Source organism: Tachysurus vachellii, chromosome 16 (genome assembly GCF_030014155.1).
Source record: "Tachysurus vachellii isolate PV-2020 chromosome 16, HZAU_Pvac_v1, whole genome shotgun sequence".
Classification (NCBI taxonomy): Eukaryota; Metazoa; Chordata; class Actinopteri; order Siluriformes; family Bagridae; genus Tachysurus; species Tachysurus vachellii.
Window position 1 is genome coordinate 7,470,683 of NC_083475.1, and position 27,500 is coordinate 7,498,182.

At 43.8% G+C, this 27,500-nt stretch overlaps 1 protein-coding gene across 1 annotated transcript in view; it reads left to right on the forward strand.

Annotated features, from left to right (window-relative positions):
• lrp6 (low density lipoprotein receptor-related protein 6) overlaps positions 1 to 23,478 on the forward strand; it is a 54,151-nt gene extending 30,673 nt beyond the window's left edge. The window contains exons 6-23 of the mRNA XM_060889815.1: positions 1,113 to 1,509; positions 2,693 to 2,864; positions 7,570 to 7,786; positions 8,074 to 8,363; positions 9,621 to 9,847; positions 10,281 to 10,465; positions 10,858 to 11,184; positions 13,122 to 13,324; positions 13,500 to 13,711; positions 13,967 to 14,157; positions 17,068 to 17,277; positions 17,732 to 17,857; positions 17,971 to 18,207; positions 18,615 to 18,725; positions 18,823 to 19,053; positions 19,142 to 19,278; positions 19,963 to 20,060; positions 21,571 to 23,478. Coding sequence (XP_060745798.1) covers positions 1,113 to 1,509; positions 2,693 to 2,864; positions 7,570 to 7,786; positions 8,074 to 8,363; positions 9,621 to 9,847; positions 10,281 to 10,465; positions 10,858 to 11,184; positions 13,122 to 13,324; positions 13,500 to 13,711; positions 13,967 to 14,157; positions 17,068 to 17,277; positions 17,732 to 17,857; positions 17,971 to 18,207; positions 18,615 to 18,725; positions 18,823 to 19,053; positions 19,142 to 19,278; positions 19,963 to 20,060; positions 21,571 to 21,874 — 3,875 coding nt within the window. The 3' untranslated portion in view covers positions 21,875 to 23,478. The remainder of the gene's footprint in view (positions 1 to 1,112; positions 1,510 to 2,692; positions 2,865 to 7,569; positions 7,787 to 8,073; positions 8,364 to 9,620; positions 9,848 to 10,280; positions 10,466 to 10,857; positions 11,185 to 13,121; positions 13,325 to 13,499; positions 13,712 to 13,966; positions 14,158 to 17,067; positions 17,278 to 17,731; positions 17,858 to 17,970; positions 18,208 to 18,614; positions 18,726 to 18,822; positions 19,054 to 19,141; positions 19,279 to 19,962; positions 20,061 to 21,570) is intronic.
• The last annotated feature ends 4,022 nt before the right edge of the window (positions 23,479 to 27,500 follow it).

Below are 27,500 nucleotides of genomic sequence, written 5' to 3' on the forward strand. Positions count from 1 at the left end.
GTGTGCGTGTGAGAGACTGTGTGCGTGTGAGAGACTGTGTGCGTGTGAGAGACTGTGTGCGTGTGAGAGACTGTGTGCGTGTGAGAGACTGTGTGCGTGTGAGAGACTGTGTGCGTGTGAGAGACTGTGTGCGTGTGTGTGAGAGACTGTGTGTGTGTGAGAGACTGTGTGTGTGTGTGTGTGAGAGACTGTGTGCGTGTGAGAGACTGTGTGCGTGTGAGAGACTGTGTGCGTGTGAGAGACTGTGTGCGTGTGAGAGACTGTGTGCGTGTGAGAGACTGTGTGCGTGTGAGAGACTGTGTGCGTGTGAGAGACTGTGTGCGTGTGAGAGACTGTGTGCGTGTGAGAGACTGTGTGCGTGTGTGCGTGTGAGACTGTGTGTGTGTGTGAGAGAGAGAGACTGTGTGCGTGTGAGAGAGAGAGACTGTGTGCGTGTGAGAGAGAGAGACTGTGTGTGTGGTTGTGTGTGTGAGAGAGAGAGACTGTGTGCGTGAGAGAGACAGAGACTGTGTGCGTGTGAGAGACAGAGACTGTGTGCGTGTGAGAGAGAGAGAGACTGTGTGCGTGTGAGAGAGAGAGACTGTGTGCGTGTGAGAGAGAGAGACTGTGTGCGTGGTTGTGTGTGTGTGAGAGAGAGACTGTGTGTGTGTGTCGAGCCCCTATAATCATAAAGGGTCCATCAGATGGTCACATGCTTCCAGGGACATGCCCAAGTGACTGGGGCAAATTGTTCTGAGAAAGCATTTTCCTAGAAATGATCACTTGCTATATCTGTGAGCAGTGTTTTCATTTGTCCATGATTCATGTTATTTAGAGCCAGTGCAGGTTGAAGGCTGGTTTTAGATTAACTTGCTTTGAAATAACAGCTCTGCTAAACCACTAAACTAGTCCTGTGTTGTATGTCACACGACTGCCTGCTCACACTGCTGTGCTGTGGTGGCTGAACATTAGTTATCCAGTTATATTACAGTTGTGTTTGCTTTAGGCATCTTTCTAAAAATGTGCCCTTGTTCTTCAGAGAAAGCGCTTGTAGGTAAAAAAAAAAAAAAAAAGAATTTTGACACTGTGTAAAAATATCATTATTAATATTTATCCCCTGATTCTTCTTTCAGAAGCAACAAAGCTGCTGCTTCTGGCACGGCGCACAGACCTGCGACGCATCTCGCTGGACACGCCTGACTTTACTGACATCGTATTGCATGCTGAAGACATCCGGCACGCCATCGCCATCGATTACGACCCTGTAGATGGCCACGTCTATTGGACAGATGACGAAGTGCACGCGATCCGGCGCTCTCGGTTAGACGGCAGCGACACACAGCTGCTCGTCACCTCGCAAGTGAATCACCCAGACGGCATTGCTGTGGACTGGATTGCGCGCAACCTTTACTGGACCGACACAGGCACTGATCGCATCGAAGTGACGCGTCTCAATGGTACCATGAGGAAGATCTTGATTTCTGAGGAGCTGGATGAGCCTAGGGCTATTGTCCTAGATCCTGTCTCAGGGTGCGTCTCTTTATTTGTGCAAAACAAGCATGTTCTGGTCAACAAAGCCAGACTGTCTGTGTATCTTCACTCAGGAACATGTTTACTCTGTAGTTACATTACTGAGTGCACAAAATAACACCTACACTCAAGCAACTTTGTACCTGTAGTGCCGTGGTATTGAGTGCAGTCATCATTTATGAACTACTGTGCGCTCTCTCTCTCTCTCTCTCTCTCACTCTCTCTCTCACTCTCTCTCTCTCTCTCTCTCTCTCTCTCTCTCTCTCTCTCTTTTTCTTTTTCTGGTTCTCATCTCTCTGTTGCTGAGCAACAGTCTCCATGGCTGCATAGTGCGTCAGGTCATGATGGCTAGCAATAGTGGACATCTATCTCTCTTTCCTCTCTCTCTCTCTCTCTCTCTCTCTCTCTCTCTCTCTCTCTCTCTCTCTCTCTCTCTCTCTCTCCCTCTCCTCTTTCTCCCTCTTCTCTCTCTCTCTCTCTCTCTCTCTCTCTCTCTCTCTCTCTCTCTCTCTCTCTCTCTCTCTCTCTCCTCTTTCTCTCTCTCCTCTTTCTCCCTGTCTCTCCTCTTTCCCCTCTTCTCTTTCTCCCTCTCTCTCCTCTCCTCCCCCCTCTTCTCTCTCTCTCCCTCTCCTCTTTCTCCCTCTCCTCTTTCTCCCTCTCCTCTTTCTCCCTCTCCTCTTTCTCCCTCTCTCTCCTCTTCCCCCCTCTTCTCTCTCTCTCTCCTCTTTCTCTCTCTCCTCTTTCTCCCTCTCTCTCCTCTTCCCCCCTCCCTCTCTCTCTTTCTCCCTCTCTCTCCTCTTCTCTCTCTCCGCTTCCCCCCCTCTCTCTGTGTGTGTGTGTGTGTGTGTGTGTGAGAGAGATATACTGTATGTAATTTCAGATGATATTTTGTAGTGATCAAGACATTTGCCTTTCAATACATTTGAGTCACATCATTGCTCAGCTGCAGATCTTTGTCTCTCCTTCTTATCTTTTTTCCCCTCGCATTTTATTTAGCTGAAAGCATTTTGTACTTTTTTTTTTGTCCGTAGACTAATTTAATTGCACACACAATTCCTATCACAATTCAATAGAATTCCAGTGGTACATTCAGACTAGAGCGATTGATATCTAATCATATTAGATATGTATTCTGTGTCTCCATCTAATCATCGAATCTCCGATGCTGTCGTTTCTTTACTAGATACATGTACTGGACCGACTGGGGTGAGATCCCTAAGATTGAGCGTGCTACACTGGACGGAACCGAGCGGGTTGTGATGGTGAACACTTCCCTGGGCTGGCCCAACGGCCTAGCGCTCGATTATGCAGAGAGGAAAATCTACTGGGGAGATGCTAAGACTGACAAGATCGAGGTAAGCTGTAGCTTGTGTGTGCTGGCGGTTCTTCAGCAGAACAAACTGGTCTCAGTTTTTAGGCTGCATACAAACAAATGCCTCAGCTGATGAAAGCTTTAGCGTTCAAATACATATTATATTTTATTACATATTTTCCTTGGCTTAAAAGTTAGTCAAAATAACATCCACATCTGCCTTTCAGGCTTTACCCTGATCGTTTATTTCATGTTCCCAGCTGTCTGTGCACTCAACCTTTTATTGAGTTTTTTGGGTTTCACTAAATGCCAACAGGCTGCGTCTGATTTGTTCTTCGCCCTTTACGGCTGACCAACAAATGCACATGAGTACGAAGATAATCAGCATTTTCTGAAACTTTCCACAGCTGTACTGAAAGATGGGCAAACTAACCCAGTGCATCAGTATCGTGTAAATAGTGCATAATTCCATGTGTGTGTACAGTGAGAAATGACCAGTTTACTCCAAATGAGAGAGAGGAATAGAAAACAGATAAAAAATGCTTTCTTGTACATTTTTCTGAGACGTACAGTCGTCGTGCATAAAACGACAGAAAAATAACTCGCTGGTTTTTTTTTTTCCTACTTCTCAATGATCTCCACTCCACTGTTTTGATGCGTTATTGATCCACAGCGTAACTAACAGCGCTAGTTCCATACAGTACGGCTGGCTTAGGTCGAAATATTACTTCAAAGCAGCCTAAAGCTTCCTAATGCTAACACAGCTGCTTGAAAGGCTGAAAAGAAACATGAGCAGCCTCTTGATCAGGTTAAATCATCTCATTACGGCCATTTGACTGACATCGCTACTAACCAGTCACAGTCTTTTCCTGGAGCGGGTCTGCAGAGTCTTACTCGAGACCACCACATTTCCGCTTTGTTTTGAGTTCCCTCAGAATAACTTCAATTTTCCTTTCATATTTTTAGTATCAAATGAAGTCAATTATCCACAAAGACCCCACCACCACCACCACCACCACCACCCATGACAGGTTTTTCTGATTTTCCCAAGGTTGCCAATAATTCTGGGGCTGACTGTAAACACAAGCCACATGGTATCATCGCGTGCTATAGATTGCGTTCAATTTTAGATTTCCGCTTCGTTTTGTTTTTGTAGCGGCTTTGTGCGTGTTCAGTCTTCGCGAAAGTTAAGAACGATGTCGGCGTATCTTCCGCACAGGAGATGGTCAATTTGGCTCGTTGTTTAAGCTACAAATCCCAATTCAGCACTAAAGCCAGCGCTGCGTTTACAAATGTCTGTGTGCATATATACAAGCAACAGTGATTCATTTACAAACTATTTGTGAATAGAACGTTCGGTATGTCCGTAATTGCGAACAGCCCTTGTATTTTCCGATCAGAGGTCGCTGATGGGTGTGAGACGTGACATTGCTGATGTCTGATGTCTTTAGCGCTTTGCTACTGTCTGGTAGCCTGCAGCAGTTCTACCCCATGCTGGGAGCTCTGCTGCCGGCTTTGTCACAGCACCAGGAGGCTGACGTCGTCGCGTGCCGAGCTAGGAATTTACTTCTCTATTGTGCGTTAGCTCGTTATAATTTGTGGGCGAGATTTAGCTTCGATTTTGGTTTGCAGACTTTCTTCTCGATCTCAACTGCTCTCCTGCTCTACAGAAGGCAATTTTAAGCCTGGCAAGGTTTTGCTCTAGCTTCCCTCTGCGTGCCCACATGAATTTCAGCAGAGTTATTTCACATGGTTAATGGGAGGCCTGTAAATGTACCCCGGCAGAAAAACAGCCCCGGCTTCTTGAATTACAAACCCGAGCCGTTTGCCCTGAGCCTGTAATAATGAAATGCAGCTTGTCGTGCTGTAGGTTGCCGCTGCCCAGCATGAAGCCTGTCCGGCTCCGTTTTGCTCGTGCCAGTCCGAGCTAATCTACATGATTAGTCTCTTCTCACGTTTGTCAGTTTGGATGGCATGGTTCTCCTGCCCTCAAGTGGCCAAGTCTAAATCCTCTAACCTTACACCTCCAAGCCCCACATCACAGACCCCCCGCTGTTCGGAAATCCGATAGTAAAAGTTTGGCGCTTCGTGAGGTGTCAACAGACTGGCAGCAGACAAAATGGAGATTTGCCAGACTGCTAAGGCCAGGACCAGATGTGTAAGGTGATGCTGTATGTCTCTTTACACAAGCTGGCCTAGCACAAAGAAAAAAATGATAAACTAGCTAAATTATACTGTTGATCAACTGACTTATTAATAGACATTTCTAGATTTCTTTTTAGAGTATACATATAGCTGTTACACTTTAATAATCACACACACACACACACACACACACACACAAGGAACAAATCGTATAAAACTAATCAAACAAATTGTCTCCCCACAAATAATAGCATATTAAAATGACACAATTGTATATATTAAGAGAAATGGATGGCCTACATGCTGATGCTGACAGAATAAACATTGTTTAATACAGAAATGCAAAATGCATTACAACTTTTTGGCTAAACGTTTCAATCCTCTGACATCCAGCTTCAATAGTATGTAGACAGATCTGATCTTGATATCCCCGAATTCCCACATCAGTAGTACATCGGGTTTGGGTGGTGTGATTATGGGGAGATTGGATTGGTTACCTTAGCTAACAATTCTGGGTTTTTTTCCCCCAGCAAGCAACACTTGCAAGCAAAAAAAAAAAGTAAAGGTTTATAAGTGTTCCTTATTTAGCGGAAACGCAGAACGATGTAAGAGAAACACATATTTTTGTAACGTAGCTTCTACTTCTTGCTACACGACTGGCGTTTCTCGTTAAAGTCACCCCCTTTTTTTTTTTTAATATGCTCTAACTGCCTGACATCTGACTGTTTTTTTTTTAATTTATACCATTTTCACTCGTCTTGGCTTACATGAACAGATCATTGCTGATTCTCTGTTGATGGTTCGCTTGTTTAGAAATGTTTAAATAAGACACTACTGACCCAGACCTGAGTATGTATTGCACTTTTTAAACTCTGTACCTTCACTGCCAGGGCAAACAAACCCAACCTGGTGCAGCGCTGATTCCAGAGTATTCTATAGGCTTTGAGTTGATTTGATTAGAGCGTTAGAGTGGGGGTGTAACATGTCACCGATGCTGTTTGCACAGCTCACCGTGACTTTTGTACCTGCTCACAGAGCTTTGAAAGAAAGTCGTGAGTGTATTGGGGGTGTGAGAAGGGGAGAGAAGCCCAGGCTAGCACGTCTCTGCTCGGAAAGGCGGCGTTTTGCGGCTTCAGCCCACATCTGGTTCCGATTGCGGACTCTACTCCATCTGCGGTCTGCACTATTTAGAATAGCCCCAGAATCTGAAACCAACACCACACTGTGGTCACAACTCCCAAACCACTGGAGACCTTTTGGCTGATGCCATCGAACTCAGGATGGAAACTCCATTTTATATGCACATTAGTAGAGGGAGAAAGCAGAAAATGTAATAATGCAGAAAGCCAGCTGGCTTCCACTTCCTGGATGCAGCTTTTGTGTCTTTTTAGTACGTTCGAATTTTTCGGATTGTTTTAACCAATTTGAAAGTATTACTTGCATATGAACTTGAGAGAGAAACAAAAATGCAGTCAGATTTTGGTTGTCAGAGTGTAGCATATCTGAGGCCTGGCAGCGTGACCGGCTTGTGGCGAGAAGGACCTCGATACCCACACAAGCCGCAGAGAAGATTTCTGTCCAACGTATTGGCCAATATTTTTGTTCATATTAAAACATCTGATAGGAGAAAGCCCTTATTGTGTTGGATTTGTGGGAGGAAATAGAAAGCTTTTGAGTCTGTTTCTTAAGTCATTTCTGGAATTTGTCCCTTCACTTTTTTTTCTTCCTTTTTAAAAAAAAAAAAAAAAAAAAAGCAGGAATACGTGTCTCTTGTGGATGTGTTTAGATTAGACGAGAAAAGGTAAACACAGGCTGTGGAATTCAAAGGAAGTAAAAAAACCATGTCGCTTTAGAGGCAATGCTCCCTGACGTGCACACTCACTCCAAGGTACTACATGTGCACACTGTTGTTATTCATAATAGAGGGAATGTGGTGACCATGTGCACAGCTGCTTGTATATCCGGCTGCCGCAAATTAATACAGGCTAGTTGGCTTGCTAGTCTTCCTGAAAGCCATCATTTGATTAATGCACCTGCACACTGCAATAATTTATTCATTAGTACACAACTTGCTGTTAGTCAGGCCATCCTTAAAAATATTCTTGTTTGCCGTAACCCGACCGACCCTGTCAATTTAGGACCGACTCATTTTTTTATTTTTTTTGCTTGAAGCCCGACCGACTTGCCGGTTGTAAATTTGCATTAAGACCATTTTTTTTTTTACTCTTCACATAACTAATACAAAAGCAATAAAATAATATTAACGGGTTCGGGCACCATAATACATCTAAAAAAATTCATTAAAACAGTTCGACACCGCTTTAACTTGGCACGAAGTTATAGAAAAACTGTGGCCAGCATCAAAATAAGGTTTGCAATGATGCGCCCGAAGGCACGGGTTGAAGACCCAATCAGTGACGTCATGATATGCTAATTTGTTTAAAGTCATACCTACGTAATCACCATCACCAAATTTGTACTTTTTTTTTTTTTTTTTTTTTAAACTGTTACTGCAAACCAAAATATTTTTAAGGATGGCCTCACACAGGTCTGGGGGGAAAAACCTCCTTCAACTCTATCCTTCTGATTTGTGTCTATCTCAGATGATGAACATGGATGGAACCGGTCGTAAGATCTTAGTCGAGGACAAACTTCCACATATATTTGGCTTCACCCTCCTGGGCGACTACGTTTACTGGACAGACTGGCAGCGGCGGAGCATCGAGCGTGTGCACAAACGCACTGCTGAAAGGGAAGTCATCATTGACCAACTGCCTGACCTCATGGGACTGAAGGCCACCTACGTCCACCAGGCTTTTGGTCAGTGCCACATCTCATAGCTCTGTTTGACTGTGACAGGTTTACAAATGATTAAAAACCAGTTAACGATCCGTGTTGAAGCCCCGAAGTGCTGACACAACGAACGCAAAACACCTGCTAAAAAGTAGAACTCTAGAACCAGCAGTTTGCATATTTACTGTACGGACTCTGTAACACTCAAACAAGTACATAAAGAGATGATTATTAGTTGGGTGGGAATGAGGATGCAGGTGCGTTTCAAATGCTTGCGGTATTCACTTCTCATATTTAAGTTCTCTATCTCTCAGGTACAAACCCATGTGCCGAGAACAACGGTGGGTGCAGTCACCTGTGCCTGTACAGGCCACAGGGTGTGTCCTGTGCCTGTCCCATTGGCCTGGAGCTCATGAGTGACATGAGCACGTGCATTGTACCTGAAGCCTTCCTGCTCTTCTCGCGTCACACTGACATCCGCCGTATCTCCCTCGAAACCAATAACAACAACGTAGCCATCCCGCTCACCGGTGTCAAGGAGGCATCAGCACTCGATTTCGATGTTACTGATAATCGCATCTACTGGACCGACATCACACTAAAGGTGAGGAGAAGGAAGTACGCATGCTGTTCTTTTTCTCTGGCAGGCTGCTTAATGCATGGCTCAATAATAAACTCCCCAGAGGTGACAGATTGAAAATAAATAAAGGCTTGATTTTTCCTTCTCTCTCTCTCTCTCTCTCTCTCTCTCTCTCTCTCTCTCTCTCTCTCTCTCTCTCTCTCTCTCTCTCTCTCTCTCTCTCTCGCTCTCTCTCTGCTCTCTCTCTCTCTCTCTCTGCTCGCTCCCTCTCTCTCTTTCTCTCTCCCCCTCTCCCTCTCTCTCTCTCTCTCTCTCTCTGCTCGCTCTCTCTCTCTCTCTCTCTCTGCTCGCTCTCTCTCTCTCTCTCTCTCTCTCTCTCTGCTCGCTCCCTCTCTCTTTCTCTCTCCCCCTCTCCCTCTCTCTCTCTCTCTCTCTCTCTCTCTCTCTCTCTCTCTCTCTCTCTTTCTCTCCCTCCCCCCCCCCTCGCCCTCTGCTCTCACTCTCTCTCTCTCTCTCTCTCTCTCTCTCTCTCTCTCTCTCTCTCTCTCTCTCTCTCTCTCTCTCTCATTCTTAGTCTCTCTCACTCATACTCATGGTCTCCTGCATTGCTTTCCTGAATCCCTTTTTCACTTTATCAGTTGCCTCAGTACTGAATTGGGGTCAGAATTGGGTGTACATTTGTATTCCCCTCTGTATACAGATGCTGGTGTAAGAGAACCCGTTCCACATGTTAGTTTGGGGGCAGTAAATATAGCCTGCTATGTCCAAAATCTTTGAGGGCACTCACTGTTTGGGCTGTTCTGTTACCAGATTTTGTGTCTGGTAGTTTTTCCCCCAGTCCTTCATTGTTTTAGCAGGTTGGCCACAAAAAAAAAAACCTCACCATTTTTTAGCCACATCAGTGTCATTAGTATTAGATGTAGTATTAGATGTAGTAAAGACAGCCACAGATTTGGACTCCAGAATGCAGTGTAGCTATAAAACTCACGAGTTACACATATGAGAAAGTGTGAGAACGGCACAGACCTGATGATTAAAGTACCGCTGCTCTGGTCCTTTTGGATAGACTCCATGCAGCAGTCGATTCCAGCTGGAACCACCATCAGTAGGTGGTTGAATGGCATTGTGGGTAATATAGGATCAGAAATGACCAGAAATAAGCTGGCAAGACTCTTAAAAAGAAGTTTAATATAAAGAAATCTACTCCAAATGTTGATATGCAAATAATTTTCTTTGCCATAATGTTTTAATGCTTTGTCTTTTACTTCTCACGCTAAATAGACCATCAGCCGAGCATTCATGAATGGCAGTGCCCTGGAACATGTGGTCGAGTTTGGGCTGGATTACCCAGAGGGTATGGCTGTGGACTGGCTGGGCAAGAACCTGTACTGGGCTGACACTGGCACGAACCGCATAGAGGTGGCAAAGCTGGATGGCCAACACAGGCAGGTCCTGGTGTGGAAAGACCTGGACAGTCCACGAGCTCTAGCACTGGACCCTGCTGAAGGGTAAGGTAGACACTGTGCACCCAGAGTAGAGGAGTATGTATATGTACAGACTTTTGTATTGTCTGTGACAAGTTATTACAGATTAATCATCAATAGGCTTTAGTAAGGTGTTTGGTTATCAGAACTGCTTTAGTGTGTCATGGTTCTCTGGAACTGTACGGGGTGAATAAACACTTTCCAAAGATATTCCCTCACGTGTATTTTAACACTCGTTCCCAACAGGATTGAGATATTTCATCAAGTGTGATTAGATAGAATAGCTTTGTGAAAATGCTACTAAATGCCTCCATACAGCATCAGAGAGCCATTTCATACAAGACATGCATCTTAGGATACTTACATTTGTGTAAATTATATGCTGGCTTTCAGTAGCATGATGTGTATAATGTGAGCATGACCAAAGTGTCCAGCACTAATTCTCACATTTGCTCAGTTTTATGTACTGGACCGAATGGGGCGGGAGACCCAAGATTGACCGTGCAGCCATGGACGGCACCGGTCGCATCACACTGGTGCCCAACGTGGGTCGGGCAAACGGGCTCACCATCGACTACGCCGAGAGACGGCTTTACTGGACCGACCTGGACACCACGCTTATTGAATCTTCCAACATGCTTGGTGAGAACCATCTTTAGTTCAGCTTAAACCTTTACGTGGTTTGGATTGATGAACTGTACTATAGTGTAAATTTGCCTGTCACATTTCTGATATTTTAGTGCTTCATGTTGTACAGACTGGTACATCAATAGGGTTTGGAGATGAAGTGCAGGAATTGGAGTTAAGGCTCCACAGGCACTGACATGATTGGGGTCTCAAGTTTGGAATTATTTGTCTTTATACACAAATCAGACCCTCAGTGAAGCATAATCAAGTTGTCTTAGCTGGGACAGAGGTGTATTTGTGTAGTGTTTGCCACAGCCTTTAATCCATTTTTTCTTTAATTCCCTTTATTCTTTTGAATAATTTTGTTAAATGTGCTTTCTATTTTCTTCTAACTGCCCCTGCTTAAGGTCTTGAACGTGAGGTGATTGCAGATGACTTGCCCCACCCTTTTGGTCTCACGCAATACCAAGACTACATTTACTGGACGGACTGGAGCCAGCGCAGCATCGAGCGTGCTAACAAAACCAGCGGGCAGAACCGCACGCTCATCCAGGGCCATCTGGACTACGTCATGGACATCCTGGTGTTCCACTCGTCACGTCAGGGAGGCTGGAACGCCTGCGCCTCAACCAACGGCCACTGCTCGCACCTGTGCCTGGCCGTGCCAGTCAGCAGTTACGTGTGTGGCTGCCCAGCGCATTACTCACTTAATGACGACAACAAGACCTGCAGCGGTGCGCTAAATACAATACACACACACACACACACATACTCGCATACTCACATATTTAGATAAGGTTTCACGCTGTTGGAGAGGACAGATGTCAAAATCTGTATGTCTAGCGGTGCCAAAGCTGTCAAGAAAGACTTATTTTAAGCACAGTTAGAAGAATGGTTCAGCTCTGTTTTAGTCCTGATTAACTCGTATATGAATAAACCAAAAGTGTAGTTTTGGTCAGCCAATTCTTTCAATGCCATGCTTGCATTATACAAGCTTTATATTTATAGAAACGTGCATTGTCTGCGTTCTACACGCAATCCCCTTTATAAATCGGAGCCAGGGTAAAATCAAGCACACATGCACAAGCCTCATTGTGGCTTAGGGATGTCTCAAGTCAGTGGTTCTGGAGTGCTTTTTTCAGATAATGTTTCTGAAATAAATGCACACTGAGGGGGTCTGTGGAATGTGTTTGTATTTCTCGAATAAGTTTTTTGTCTTTATTTTTTAATATTATTTCTAACCCTAACCCTTTCTACTAATAGAACACACAAGGTCTGAAATGACTTTGGTGCTTGGACCCCTAAATATTAACAACTTTGAGGGAGTGGGTCGTGATCTCCACCACTAACAAAATTAGAAAAGTCATGCAGCTTTGCCTTACAGTCTCCTGCGGGCCACCAGACCAACCAGATGGAAATATGTCCCCAAAGCTGATTGTACCCGTGAAGATCTAATCAGGATGTGTGATTTCTACCTGATGATCTCTAATGCTTGAAGTCGAAATATATTTTGAAGCGGATGCTGATTAGGAAACAAACAAAACATCTTTCTGACCCTTAAAAACAAACAAAAAAACCCTTTTTAGCACAGCATTAGCGATGTTGTATAAAGGCATCAGCATGTGTGTACTGTATGTACACACTGGAGGCAGTATGCAATGCGTGCGTTCCCGTGTAAAATCAGCTATTTATAAATCCAGATGTGTTCCCTCTTCTCACAACTCATTTTGTGCATACGCACCGCTTACAGCACAGGTCCTGTTGGTTTTAATGGCTGTGTAAGTGTGAGGCTGTGCGAGGTTCGTGGCAGCCCTGAACAGATCACGTTCTGGGGAGTGTGCAGGCCTGGAGCTGAGTGAGGCCTTCTGAGAGGGGAAACTTTCAGCTGCAGGCTTGCGCTGAGCTTTATAAAGCTTTCTCGGTCGCCTAAGCCACTGCCAAGTTGGCAGGCAGTGAGAAACCAAAGCCTGGCTTAAGCCGTCCTCAGCTCCCTTGCCATGTCTGACATAGTAAAACACTCCAGACTCATGCTGAGGCTCACCCTGGGGAGGCTCAGGAGGCACCGGCGTGCACACTTTTGTCTGTGCCTGGGAGGGGTGTGCATGTGTCTGTGCGTGTGTGTTGTAATAAGTACCTTGGTGACCCAACAATATTATTACATGGGTGAACTAAAACTATTCTCTACATTTTCTAATTCTTAAATGAGCTTAAATGCTATTAATATCTAATGTGCTCTAATGCCAGAGGATCAGTGGGCAGTGCTGTGTAATCTGCGTATCTAGTTTATGTGCTTTAATTCGAGTTGTACATGTAGTTAGTAAACGTAGTTATATCTGATGTCCAGCCTTCAGTTTTGCAGCATTTCTGACATTTAGTAGTTATTAAACCAGCTATATATAGTGGACTCATAACCAGTTTCATTCACAAACAGATAGAAAAACAAAACCGCACATGCCTAGTACAAAATAATGTTCATAAAGAGTTCCGTTTTAGTTTCATGTGTATTTTTGTTTATTTTTGGTACATTGTTCATCGGTAGTGTGTCTGTATTTAAGGTGGTGTCTGTGTCAAACATTTGACCACAAAGTTCTGTTAACTTGTTAGTACCTGAACAGAAGGATTGTTCTAAGAGTTGCTTTTTAACTTGTCTCTCTTATTCTCTCTCTTTCAGCACCCACCTCTTTTCTACTCTTCAGCCAGAAGTCAGCTATTAATCGCATGGTAATGGATGAGCAGCAGAGCCCTGACATCATCCTACCCATTCACAGCCTGCGCAACGTGCGAGCCATCGACTACGACCCACTGGACAAGCAGCTCTACTGGATCGACTCGAAGCAGAACGTCATCCGTCGTGCCCAGGAGGATGGAAACCAGGTGAACACACACACACACACGTGTGCTATGCAGTACAGAAGTGCTGCTAGTTCGAGTGTGTCTGTATATGTAGGCTTTTTTAATTGGACATGCTTTCCCAGTACGTTTGCAGTGCGAGTCAGTTACAGTGATCACTTTTATCTGCATTATAACTGTTTTCATCCTGGCTCCTCAGAGTATGACCGTGGTGTCCAACACAGTGGGGGGCCACAATCTGGGCTTACAGCCGTTCGACCTGAGCATCGACATCTACAGCCGTTTCATCTACTGGACCAGCGAAGTGACCAACGTGATTAACGTGACACGTCTTGACGGCTCTCGCGTTGGCGTGGTGCTCCGTGGAGAGCACGACAAGCCACGGGCCATTGTAGTTAACCCCGAGAGAGGGTGAGTGATACCACACTTAAGCTGTGCCCTGAACTGTGCTTGATCTCAGATAGCAGGGCGTTTTTCTGATGTTTGAGCATGTGTTTAAGGTCATGTTAATATGCTATGGCTCAGAAAGAGTACATCCTTATGTTTGTCTGGAATTGTCTTTTAGAAGCTTGTTTATTACATAGTAGTAAGGCTGGAAAGCAGACCATAACAGCACATCACTGGTAACTGCTGTTAATATTAAACTAATTCCTGTGTCATCTCCAGGTACATGTACTTCACCAACATGCAGGAGCGTTCTGCTAAGATCGAGCGAGCAGCTCTGGACGGCACTGAGCGAGAGGTGCTGTTCTTCAGCGGCCTGAGCAAACCCGCGGCCCTCGCTATCGACAACGAGCTGGGTAGACTGTTCTGGGCCGACATGGACCTGCGGCGCATCGAGAGCAGTGATCTATCTGGTGCGTTTTGAAATCTGTAGATAAACAGATAACAAGTGAGAGTAATCTACTATAGAGCCTTTAAAAAATCAGCAGTTCTATAATACCCCTTTTCCAGCTAGCATTGGTGCTGGTTCAAAGTTGGTTCCACTGGTGAACCTTCTAAGAACCGGTTTGTCTTTCCACCGGCTAGAGAGCATCACAGAGCCGAGTCTGATGTCACTGTATACGTGTCACATTATACAGCAACGTTAGCGCAGCAGCGGCAAACACAAACACATCAACAATGGCGGCAATTTGCTTTACTGTTAATGCTCATGGCTTTGTGAACCTACATTATCATGCATACATGCCTACATGAACCTACATGCATCCAAACGTAGCGAATCCAACGTGTACGTGCAGCTCCATGTAATCTGTATAAATGGAGGTTGTTATCGAGAAAGTACATAACGTTATTTTATCATTAACACAGAAAAAATTTAGCCTTAGCATGTAGCTACTTACTATAATGTGTGCTGTTAATGTATCATATCGCGGTAAAGTAAAAATGTATTAAACATTGGGATACTTAATTTACATTATCAAATGCGCTAACATTAACCCCGCCCCTGACGCAAGCGGTTCTTAAGTCTGTTTTGGTGCTACTTAAGAACCACTTTTCCTGGTTCAGAGCCGGTGCTTTGGCTGTCGAAAAAGAAAGAACTGGTTCTAAATAAGGCTCTGGCTCTGAACCAGCACTCAAACTGCCTCGGTGGAAAAGGGGCATAAAATAGTTAGTGCATTTATGATCTAATATTTCACTTTGTCAATAAGTGCGTTACCAAATCGGACAAAAACCACACGTCACCACGGTGGCCACCCGGACTGAAGAAATGCTAACCAACGCAGATCTCATTTTCTTATTAAATCGGATGTTCGGTCGATAAAAGCTTAAAACGTTGCGTCCTCTTGCAGTTTTGTGCACGATTCTCTCATGTAATTAGATTTCTGATCTCACATAAATAACGACCATTATGCGCTCAGAGGCTTTCATACAGCAGCTCCGTCATAAGGGCTATCATTTGCTTCAACAAAGACGTCTGAAGACCAGATGTACGCTGCTAAACCCAAACTCCAAAGCATTATAGCAAACTTCTAATAAGTTATGATGACGAGTATTAACATTACAAATAAGGAATATATTAGAACAGGCTTTGAAGTTACAGGAATATAATCGTCATATTTCCTAAAGCAACAAGGCACAGCAATTTTAATAAAAAATCAACTGCTGGAGAAAATTACACATCGCCATCTGACCGACCATCTTAGAGTTTGATTATTTAGAGCTAAAACACTCATATTGTTAGAAATATGCTCTAAAAATTGCATTCACAAACGGCTGTCGTTTATAGTGAAATAGTTTATATAATAATAATAGTTTATAGTGTCGTTTATTATTTTGAGTATGGAAAAGGTAAATATGACAGGATGTAGAGATGTTGTATGGCCTATTCAAAAAGCTGTTAGCAAAAACAAAATAAATAAATCAATCAGATGTGTGTATCAGTAGCATAGCTGTAAAAAAGCACAAAACCTGGCAGCACTGCTGACCGGATGGTCTTTTGATAACATTAAGAACTCACTACAAATATATAACATGAATCCCAAATCACCTCTGAATGTGACCCGAGTCTCCGTTCACACACTCCGTTCTCTAACTTGTGTCCTGACTGATCTGATCTCTCACAGACGTGTTGTGATTCAGTCACTCAAACCACATTGGGAGACGGTCTGGGTCACTCACGACCGCCTAACGTTTATAAAGTGAACGCAAGAGCCGCGTGATTCATCCCAGACAGCAAAGAAGGAACGACTAATGGACTATGTCATTGCCTGAGCATGGAAGCTACGTAAACATTGCGGTAGAGTTCTCACAAGGCTTCGTAGATAAAGTCGACGCTCACGGCTTGAAAGCTGGCAGAAAAAGATGCCTTTTCTCCGTTTAGGCCGAATTCTCCTGTCTTATCTCCAGTTCCCTCGTGTGACGTATGATACGTTTGTAAATGGTTATTGGAGAGTCTTTAAAAAGGGGACTGCAATCGGATTTTCATCTCTGCTGTCCACTTGTGATCAAGGAAAGGACCTGAGTGAGATTATTTATTCAGTGATCAGTTGTGATCGATGTTAACACCACGTGTAACCAGTTTACGTGTGGTTTGTGATTGTGAAGCAATAACTGAACAAAAGGACTGGGCCTGGTCTTGCTCTGGAGCTCTGGAGTAGATGATCGTCTGGAAGAAAAGCAAACAAAATGAAAAGAAAACATTTTCTCTTTTTTTTTTTTTTTTTTTTTCCCCACTTTTCTATCTGAACCTAAATCACAGCAGCGTGTGACAGCAGGTGATGCGTAACCTGTAATGCAAATTATTGCCCCCTCCAACTTCATTTGAAATCTTTTTAATCGTCACAAACCTTAAAGTGTGAAATTGCTAACGGGTTCGATCGGCAATGCAGATTAGAAGAAAGCAGGGAAACAAGTCAAAGCACGGCTAAACTAAACTCCTTCTAGCTTTAATGAAGAAACAAACAGTGTTCTGTGGAGTCTGTTTTTACTGCACCGTATATGTGTGTTTTCACTCATTTTCTTCTGGAAAGCTTTTTGTGAGGTCTGGCCACGATTCAGACACATTTTACCCATTATTCTCATCACGCAAAAATGATTTCCCCTCTGCTGTCCCACATTAGATTGTTACGCAAACGTTCTGCGGTGCCAAAACACTATCAATCACTTTACCCAGTCCAAATATATCCCGTTTCCCTGGTGGTTAATCATTTTTTTTTGTGTGTGTGTGTGTGTGCGCTCTGTTTCCTGCACACACTAAAGAATTGCTGTAGTTCCCCTTCAGTCCTTACCAATTTCCATTCCCTTTTACTTTTTTCCCCTTGCAGGCGCCAATCGGATTGTTATCGAAGACTCCAACATACTGCAGCCAGTGGGTCTGACGGTGTTCGGGAATCACCTCTACTGGATCGATCGACAGCAGCAGATGATCGAGCGCATCGACAAGACGACGCGTGAGGGCCGCACCAAAATCCAAGCTCGCATTACCGCGCTTACAGACATCCACGCAGTCCACGAGCTTCACATGGACGAGTACAGTAAGTCACAATCCTCACTTTCTGGGAAACAATGGAGACCATGGCTCTGAGCCAGACGCTCTTTGTCTTTGATCGTGGATTTTTTTTTCAGCGCCGCAATATTTGCCATTTCCATGGGAAGAATTCAACAAACTCCGCGTTTGTTTGGAAACGTGTGCTAAAAGCCACTCGAAGCTGAATGCATGGTGTTGATAAACAGGATGTAGGAGTTTGACCGTATCGATGCTGTAAGACAAACTGACCAAACGTAGACTTCGCCTGGTCTCCTATCCCTTATAATACGTTCACTATCTTTTTGGGAAGGTTTCAGCTTCAGTCTCTACAGGTTTCAGGCGTCTGTTCCAATAAAATAATGTGAAAATCGAAGCGTATAATAATGTGAAGATTGTCTCAAAACCTAGAATTAATCTGAGACACAGAGAAAGATCTACAGCTGTCCTCCTGTGTGTTCCAGATAAACACCCCTGCACCCAAGATAACGGCGGATGCTCCCACATCTGTATAGTGAAAGGAGACGGTACGACCCGCTGCTCCTGCCCTGTTCACCTGGTCCTTCTGGTAGACGAGCTTTCCTGTGGAGGTAATGTTTTATAAAACTTTCAAGCAATATATGCACGTCTACTATGCACGTCTTAGTTTGATATTAGTTTGGCTGAAACCGGTGACACGTTTATTCACCTTGGTCCCTTCCAGAGCCTCCCACGTGTTCTCCAGAGCAGTTCTCGTGCACCTCAGGAGAGGTGGACTGCATCCCTCGGGCCTGGCGCTGTGACGGATATGTGGAGTGTAAAGATGAAAGCGACGAGCACGACTGCCCCGTGTGCTCGGACGACGAGTTTCAGTGCGACAGCAAGCAGTGCGTGGAACTCTCACTGCGCTGCAACGGAGAAATCAACTGCCAGGACCGCTCAGACGAAAACAAGTGCGATGGTACGGCTCGTGTTTCTGAATCGTAGACTGCCGTTACGTTTAATACTTGACCTGTCATGCTGAATACTACGTAACAGCTCAAAGTGCAGTGTAAGCTGTTGTGTTATTGTTATACATTTTGTTTTTTTGTGGCATATTTAGATTTAGCAGTTGGACATTTATTACATGCCCATACATTCTCAGACGTGTGTGATACTTTAGTCCGATCTTTACAGGACACCTTAAACGTGATTTTACTCGTCTGTTCATTTACTCGTGTGTACGTGGTCGAAACCTTTATACGGAAAGTCGGTTAGAAAGTCTACGTGTGAAGAATCTGGCTCCAGTTCCTGCCTGAATGCAGTTAGCGTGAGAACATATATTACTGCTTCATTTACCAACAGCCATGTGTTTCCACTTTCCTGCAGTTCATTGCCCTCCGGATCAGTTCACCTGTAATAACGGTCAGTGCATCGGCAAACACAAGAAGTGCGACCATAACATGGACTGCACAGACAACTCTGACGAAATCGGCTGCTGTAAGATCACTTTTGATATTTTCCATAAAGTGTTTATTGACTTTAATAGTTACAGCCTTTATATAATGTGTTGTTGTTTTTTTTAATATATAAACAGACCCCACAGAGGAGCCTTCCCCTCAGCCCACCAACACCATTGGCTCCATCGTCGGTGTCGTGATGACACTGTTTGTGGTGGGCGCTGTGTATTTTGTGTGCCAGCGTGTCCTTTGCCCGCAGATGGTGGGCGATGGCGAAACCATGACCAACGATTTTGTCGTGCACGGGCCCTCCTCCGTGCCGTTGGGCTACGTGCCCCATCCGAGCTCCTTGTCCGGTTCTCTTCCAGGTGCGACTGATGCTTTGCTTTGACTCGCATGAAAAACCCCTGTGTGCGTCCACTTTCCTTAATGTTTCATCCACTCTGTGTTTTGCAGGCATGTCTCGTGGGAAGTCTGTGATCGGCTCGTTGAGCATCATGGGTGGAAGCAGTGGACCGCCGTACGATCGTGCTCACGTAACGGGCGCTTCCTCAAGCAGTTCGTCCAGCACTAAGGGCACTTACTTTCCTCCTGTAAGCAGAATGAAGTCTCTAAACACGTGTTTCTCTCACTCACTCATCTTCTACCGCTTATCCGAACTACCTCGGGTCACGGGGAGCCTGTGCCTATCTCAGGCGTCATCGGGCATCAAGGCAGGATACACCCTGGACGGAGTGCCAACCCATCACAGGGCACACACACACTCTCATTCACGAACCCCCAACCCTGGAGGTGTGAGGCGAACGTGCTAACCACTAAGCCACCGTGCCCCCAACACGTGTTTCTTTTTTTTTTTAAAAACTGTCTAGAAACCGTTGTAGCTTCATATCTTTGTCCAGAAGCGCACCGGTTGTCGGTGCTTTCTATTAGACTCGTGCTTTTTATTGCTCCACTGCATTACGAATGTTGTAGAGAACAGTACGAAGGTGTAGATTGTAGTAGAGAACCACGCCCAGACTTACCTCACTCACAGTGGGTCTGTCCATCACATCTAGCGTGCCTTTCTATTGTTAACCACAAGAAACGGAGTCTCTCAGATGGATAGTGGCTCTAGTAGTGTGTGAACTCCTTAGTAACTCCCCACTAGCTTTCAGTCAGCCCGAGTGGGGGGGAAATAAAAAAATACCTTTTAAGATGCTATTGTGCGATCGTTCTCCAAAGTTTAATGTTCCTTTTCTTCTGGTGAGTATTTTTTTATTTTTTTTTTTCCCACCCAGATCCTGAACCCTCCTCCTTCTCCGGCTACAGTGCGCTCTCAGTACACAATGGAGTTCGGCTACTCATCCAACAGTCCCTCAACACACCGCTCATACAGGTAACGAACAAATACTGCATTCTTCCCTCATTGAAGTCATGAATGAGTTTCACAGTTCAAAAAGTATGAATACTACTGAAGCCTTTTCATTGGTATTTCAAAAGAACAAGCGCTTGACTGGAAGTTCTGCATGCTAGCAAATACCCAAGAACTTCAAGTAAAATAAAAGTAACCCCCCCTCACCACCAGCACCACCAATGCAGCGTTTAACGAAATCATTAAAGCTTATATTTTAAAATCTCTCGCAATGAACACATGATTTAGAGCATGATGCAACAACTCCTCTCATCTCTTTCTTTGCACTTTCTACCGTCAGATGTTCCGAAGTTTTTAACGTGTGCCATTTAATAGAGTTAATTAGATAATTACATACATATAAATCTGCCCACACTTAACGCCAGCGTCTTTCGCTTTGAAATGTCACTGGAATCAAAAGAGAAGTTGCGAGCGCGGCCGCTCCGTTGTTCGCAAAACAGGTTTATTCTATATCGCATATTTTTGGAGTCATGATTTATTTGCTGATAGACTAGTTAACATCAAGGAAACGCTTGATGTTAAATATAACACAGGCGCACTATAAAGAAAACGATACTTCTAGTATAATTGAATAATAATAAAATCTACATATAGAATGACTTCTGGTCCTATTTGTTATTACAGTGCCGTGAAAGTTCACTGTGCGTCACTCGTCTGTGTTCACTACATACTGTTCAGTTCTACCAGTAGTCCATTACACTCACTACATATTGACATTTACAGCATTTATCAGACGACCCTTATCCAGAGTGAATTACATTTTATCTCATTTTTATACCACTGAGCAATTGAGGGTTAAGGGCCTTGCTCAGGGGCCCAGCAGTGGCAGCTTGGTGGACTTAGGAATCGAACTCACAACCTTCTGATTGGTAGACCAACACCTTAACCACTAGGCTACCACATCCCATAGAAACTGACACAAGCTGACGCCCGGTCTCTGTTACCATGGCAATACGCAGCACTCTATCCAGCCTTTGGGAAATCTTTTGTTGATGGCGAAAAAATAAATATACAAAATATCAGTTTCTCCGTGTTAATCTCTTATTTGAGGAGCTGTTGTATAAAATCCCATGTTGCGTTCATGCTGTGTTTCAGTACAGCAGCACTCTCGCTTGTGCGACGTTGCTTATAATGACCTTTACCGATGCGGCCCGATTAGCTTAGCAAGCAGCCGATATTACTGAAGTTTCTGTGTCGTCCTGTCGGCGTATTTCAGCAGACGGAGAAGCGCAGCAGTCGGATCATCTCTCCCAGAACTAACTTTGAGATGCTAATGTGTTATTTACACGACGATCAGATCATCAATAGTTGTTATCGGAACATCCAAGCAGCTTTTAGCTCCTTTTTTTTTTCCCCTTTAGGAATAATGTAGGAAAATGTTTTTTTTTCTTGATACTAATGGTACAACTGGTGTATCCACCATGCGCTTAAGATTAAGCTGACACAGAGTAACCCGAGTCTTCTGTTTTTACAGCTACAGACCATACAGCTACCGGCACTTTGCTCCTCCCACCACGCCGTGCAGCACAGACGTGTGCGACAGCGACTACACACCAGGCCGCAGAGCACAGCCCGTGTCCTCCAGCGTCATGGCAAAAGGCTACGCAAGCGACGCCAACTACGACTCCGAGCCGTTCCCACCTCCTCCCACGCCACGCAGCCAGTACCTGTCAGCTGAAGAGAACTGCGAAAGCTGCCCGCCGTCGCCGTACACAGAGCGCAGCTACTCGCAGCACCTTTACCCTCCACCTCCCTCACCCTGCACCGACTCGTCCTGAGTCCCACCGATCACGTCCAGAACCCTGCCCCACCTCGCCATTTCAACCGGTGTAAATAGCATTTGTGCATAGAATGACTTATTATTTTTTTGTTTTTTAAATAGACTGACTGATGTGTATGTTGTTCTGTTAAAGAACAAGAAACAGTTTTTAGCGGAAAAAAAAGACACTTTGGCGTGCAGAGGTGGTGGATACTTGTGTAAAAAAAAAAAAAAAAAAGAAAGAAAGAAAAGAAAGCATATTTATATATTTTCTATACAGCGTTTATTGGTTATGCCATAGAGCTTTGTATTGCTAAAAAAAAAATTTGTACATTTTTTTAAAAGAAGAAAGTTTTATTAAATTCACACAGACATCATGTTGCCTTAATCCAAGAGTGCGTAATCAAGCCACCTGTTATTAGGCTGAAGCACTCAGGAAACGTGGGGGAGAGAAGTGCAGCTTGTTAACTTTTACTGATGCCAAAAAAGAAACCCAGCAAGTCAGAGAGAATGGACAGAGAAGGAGAATGGAGCCTCCCTGTGGCTGTTACTGGCATTACACTGGCCAGCTCTGTTCTGTTGGGGCCATTTTGTCTGAAGCTCAACCACTAGATCTTCTGATCAGCCAGTCCACCCAGACCCCTCGTACAACCTTAAAGAAGACCGTCTTGCTTCTGCTGACCTTTTCCACCTAGTTTTTGCCTAATATTTTTTTTTGTACAGCACAAAGCTGATGGAAACGTAGCAATAAGATGACAGATGGTCAGATGTGTGGAGCTGCTGATTTAGTCATCAAGACGACTCCTTTTGGCTCCAGTGGCTCTGCTCCATGACAGACAGACAGACAGACAAGGAAACGCCGCTCTACAGTCTCGAGCAAATAACCAAAATGCTTCACTTTTGCCTCAAACCTTTTTATTTTGTCCTTTGTTTTGTTCCCCTCCTCGTTTCTTGCCTGACTGCAAATGCAGAGACGTCTCTAGAAGGTGGTCACATCTCGGAGCACATCTCTCTCATATACTCTGTCCTTTCTCCCTGCCACCTCCTCACCGGCCATCAGCACTGTTTATTCCTTAGGGGAATTTTATATTCAAATATTCATCATAAACATTCAGCACACAAACACTTTTATTGTGCCTGAGCAGGTTTTTTTTTTTAAAGCTCTTTTAAATCATTTTGCCTCTCTCTCGCATGCGCCCTCTCACTCCCTCTCTCTCCCTCTCTCTCTCTGTCTCTCTCTCCCTCTCTCTCTCTGTCTCTCTCTCTGTCTCTCTTTCTCTCTTTTTCTCTCTCTCTCTCTTTTTCTCTCTCTCTCTCTCTCTCTCTTTCTCTCTCTCTTTTTCTCTCTGTCTCTCTGTCTTTGTCTGTCTCTATGTCTCTCCCTCCCTCCCTCGCACTTGCTCTCTCTCTGTCTCTCTTTCTCTCTCTCTCGGTCTCTGTCTCTCTCTCTCTCTGTCTCTCTCTGTCTCTCGCTCTGTCTCTCTTTCTCTTTTTCTCTCTGTCTCTCGGTCTCTGTCTCTCTCTCTCTCGGTCTCTATGTCTCTCTCTCCCTCCCTTGCTCTGTCTCTCTCTCTCTCTCTCTCTCTCTCTCTCTCTCTCTCTCTCTCTCTCTCTCTCTCTCTCTCTCTCTCTCTCTCTCTCTCTCTCTCTCTCTCTCTCTCTCTCCCCCTTTCTCTCTCTCTCTCTCTCTCTCTCTTGCTCTCTCTTGCTCTCTCTCTTTCTCTCTCTCTCTCTCTCTCTCTCTCTCTCTTGCTCTCTCTCTCTCTTTCTCTCTCTCTCTCTCTCTCTCTCTCTCTCTCTCTCTCTCTCTCTCTCTCTCTGACTACCAGTGCCCAAAAAATCAAACTATTTTTGTACCACATATTGTATAGATACCATATTTATAAGCTATAAAAAAGGAAGAAATCTTGTAAATCTCTCCACGATATCCTTGCAGTGCTTTACCAGTTTGCTTTCAATATATACTTGGGTCTATTTTTCTATATAAAAAAAAAAGTATGACGGTGAAAGTACAGCGACAATCTGTGCTGAACATCAGAAGCCGAAGGACGTCGACTCCCGAGTGTCTGTCTTGTTAGCGTAAAAAAACTACAGCTATTCTGATATTGTTTGACATCACTTGAGTGTTTTATAAGCAGGAACTCCTGTGTTTTAGGTTGTTTTTTTTTGTTGTTTTTTTTAAGTCCTGGAGTCTTTTTTATTTTTTATTTTTATGCTTTTCAAGGACAGAGATGTGGTGATGGACCAGCTCTGATGCTCTTAATACACACAAACCCACGTGTCCGTTTAAACCGTCTTCAGTTCATGGCTGAATCGGGACTCTTCAATCACTCGTGTGATTAACACGAGGGTAACGACGGACATTGCACCAGCATAAAATATTTCACTCTTCTTGCTCTTAGAGACTTTTTGATTGCCCCATTTTATCAGCTGCATGGAATAACATGTTAAAGAAGAGACACCCAAGAAGCATCGCACACGTCCCGGTTGTTTTGTAGACAATCAGCAGGATTCTCTGTTCGGCGCTTCTGTTCAACACAACGTGCAGCATTGAGCCGAGGTCCTGAGTCCACATAGCTGCCCTGTCCAAAGGAATACTCACTACCTGCGTGGGCAGGTTTTTCTTTCTGATTTGTTTTTAGTTCGGCTTTTAATTTGGGGGAAATCTCTACAGATGTAGTCACGCTGCTGCCTTGTTTTCTTCTGCTCAAGATCCACTGCATCATTCACTGTGATCAATCTTTATCGTTATCATGCGGTACAATCAGAAACATGTCTGTTTACATTCTACACATTTGTCCCCTTAGGCCCTGACGGTCTCAACCTACTGCAAGGGCTCTTGGGTAATTTCCCTTCTCAGTGTATCTGTCATTTGATTTACCATCCAGTCAAACCAGCATTGTCGTCAGGCAATATTCTCAGCCTCTTACTGCACTTTAGGGTACTTCGGCTTAGTTACCGGTACAACGCGCAAGTCTGAAACCTGCGCCAAGGTGTGACAAAGTTCTCAATCAATCAGCATTTTATTAGCTGTTCTCATAGTTTCCTTGGTCGTAGCAATGTATCGTTAAAAAATACAGTCTATCAAACATTAAGTGGCTACCAAAGGTATGAAACTCTTATCAGGATCAGGCCTTACTGTTTGAAAGGAATTCATCGTTTTTGATGCGAAAATTATTTTATTTTTTTTTTTCTTCTTCTTCTCTTAAATCAGAGAGATAATGTTTAGACTCCAGGATGGGGGTTTATAAAAGTCTGTGGTGGACGAATCAAAACGACGGTCACAGAGCGAGCTGCCTCATGCTTCCATGGAGGGTAAAACATTAAGCACTTTGGTTCCTGCGTGTAGGATCATAGCAGAGAGTTGAGATGGAGAGTGAAGGACAGTGAGGCCTGTTGATCCAACATCTGTTTTCTTGTCAGCATTTTGGTTTTGTTTTGGATACCATGGTGCTTTGCAAGGGTATATTCCAAGGTGACCAACATTTGGTTAGTAATAAGTCATGTATTTTGTTATTCCACTAACTCGGTTATTTTGTACATTGAACGCTTTACATGTAAACATTGTATAAAATGGACATGTACAGCCACATGTAACTACTATAAGCTGTTGTAACAAATGTTGATTATTATTATTATTTTTTTTTTAAATAAAATGATTGACAAAGTGAGGTGTTTTTCTTCCCCCTGTGTGTGTGTGTGTGTGTGTGTGTGTGTGTGTGTGTGTGTGTGTGTGTGTGTGTGTGTGTGTGTGTGTGTGTGTGTGTGTGTGTGTGAACAAACGAATACGAACGTACAGTGTAGTCATAACAAATGTTAAGTATCTGAACACTATTTTAGACTGTTATTTAACTTCATGGTGATTTGAGACAATACTATAGTATGCTAATATTTAGGTCACTGAACACAAACATCCTCACTTGTTGAATCTAGATGACGAGTTAAACACCGAGGTGATCCTTGAGTTGTGTTTTATTTTCCTATTTTCTACACGAAAGAAACGGGAAACTCAGCATGAACTGGAACCGAGCTAAAATTAACTATGCAAATTTATAATCATTTTTTTTGTTTATTATTTTATTTGTAGTAGTATTAATATTATTATAAAGCTGGAACCACTTTTAAACATTATCATCTGCACCTTTAACTAAAGTTACCTTTAACTAAATGTGATGCAGAATGATTCGATAAACACTAAAGCATCTCTACAGAGTCAGGGACACACTGGTGTTGAACACTACTGTACTCTTTTCACAAAAACTCTATTACAATACTAGATCAGTCCACTAGAGGGAGCAAAATAACAAAGTGTATCAAAATAATGATGACAGATCAACCAGCTCAGGACTGAACTCCAGTTTCTTGTAGTTTGAACTCTTTCTTCTCTTCTCATTCGTGTTAGCAATTAAAATGTTCAGTTATATGATGTGATGCGTTAAGGAGACTGAAGAAAACACGTCAGTGCTGCATCGTGATGATGAGGACCTTCTGCTCTTCACCCCAGCACACGCAGCCACCAGTTTAATACACTAAACGTTCACCGATGTTGAATAGACGGTGTTTATTGTGTTGTGTCTGTCTGTTCTGTGGAGAATTGTTTAGTCTGTCGTACGATGTTCATGGATTCCGTCTCTTTCTTTTTTTCCTGTCATTCCCTCTTTCCTAGACACTCGACAGCAGACTGAAGAGGACAAATTCAAAGCCCACGGTTTCCATTGGCCAGCCTGTGGTAAGAACAAAAAACCCATGACATCAACACTGAGGACATGCAGAGGGAAAGTGTGTTGTGTAAGCAGTGCCTGCGATCACTCGCTCCTTTTGTTAAGTAGGGATGTGTGTGTGTGTGTGTGTGTGTGTGTTGGTTTGGGGGGGGTGGGTGCTCTGCTGTTGCTAGGTGACAGCCATATTGGAGAGGCCTGTGTGGTTTTCATAGCATGACTTCAGCCTACTGAGGTCTCTCACTGATACTCTTACTGCTCTAGAAGGATTCTACAGAAACCAGTCACACGTTTGCGGTTGTAGAAACATTGTTTTATTTTACTGTTCCAGCTGTACATGGATGGAATGACAATAAAAAGCTTCTTGACTTTAGACGGGGGTCGGTTAAGTCGGTCAGACTTTTCAGGATCGAACAGATATGTTTGTGACGAGCGTGTATGTGCATCGACGTTGTTACAAACGAACGCTTAAGAGCGTCTTACAGTTACAGGTTTTGTAACCGATGCTTTAAAAGCTGTAATGACGTCGTTATAGCTTTGAACGTTCAACATCTGAAGTGGGGAAAAACATGGACGCCACTACAATAGCGCAATATATTTTGTTTTCCTAATCAGGACAAATGAAGCTCATAAATATGTATTTTTACAGTTCCACGTCTGAGAGGCTACTGTTTCTGTTCTACTGTAGAGTCCTTTAAATATTCAGACAGCATTTTGGACTGAAATTTTGGACAGAACAGCAGATAACAGCGAGCTACTTAGCAACAAGCTAACCAGCCAACAACAATGTGTAATGTTAGCAACAGTCTATCTGGTTAATGTTAGTTGTAATGTTGATGATTATGTTCTTACAGCACTGATTAGTCTGATGTTTAGTTGGGCAGGTTTGTGTACAGACTCAGTGATGGCAGTTTAAATCTGGACTAT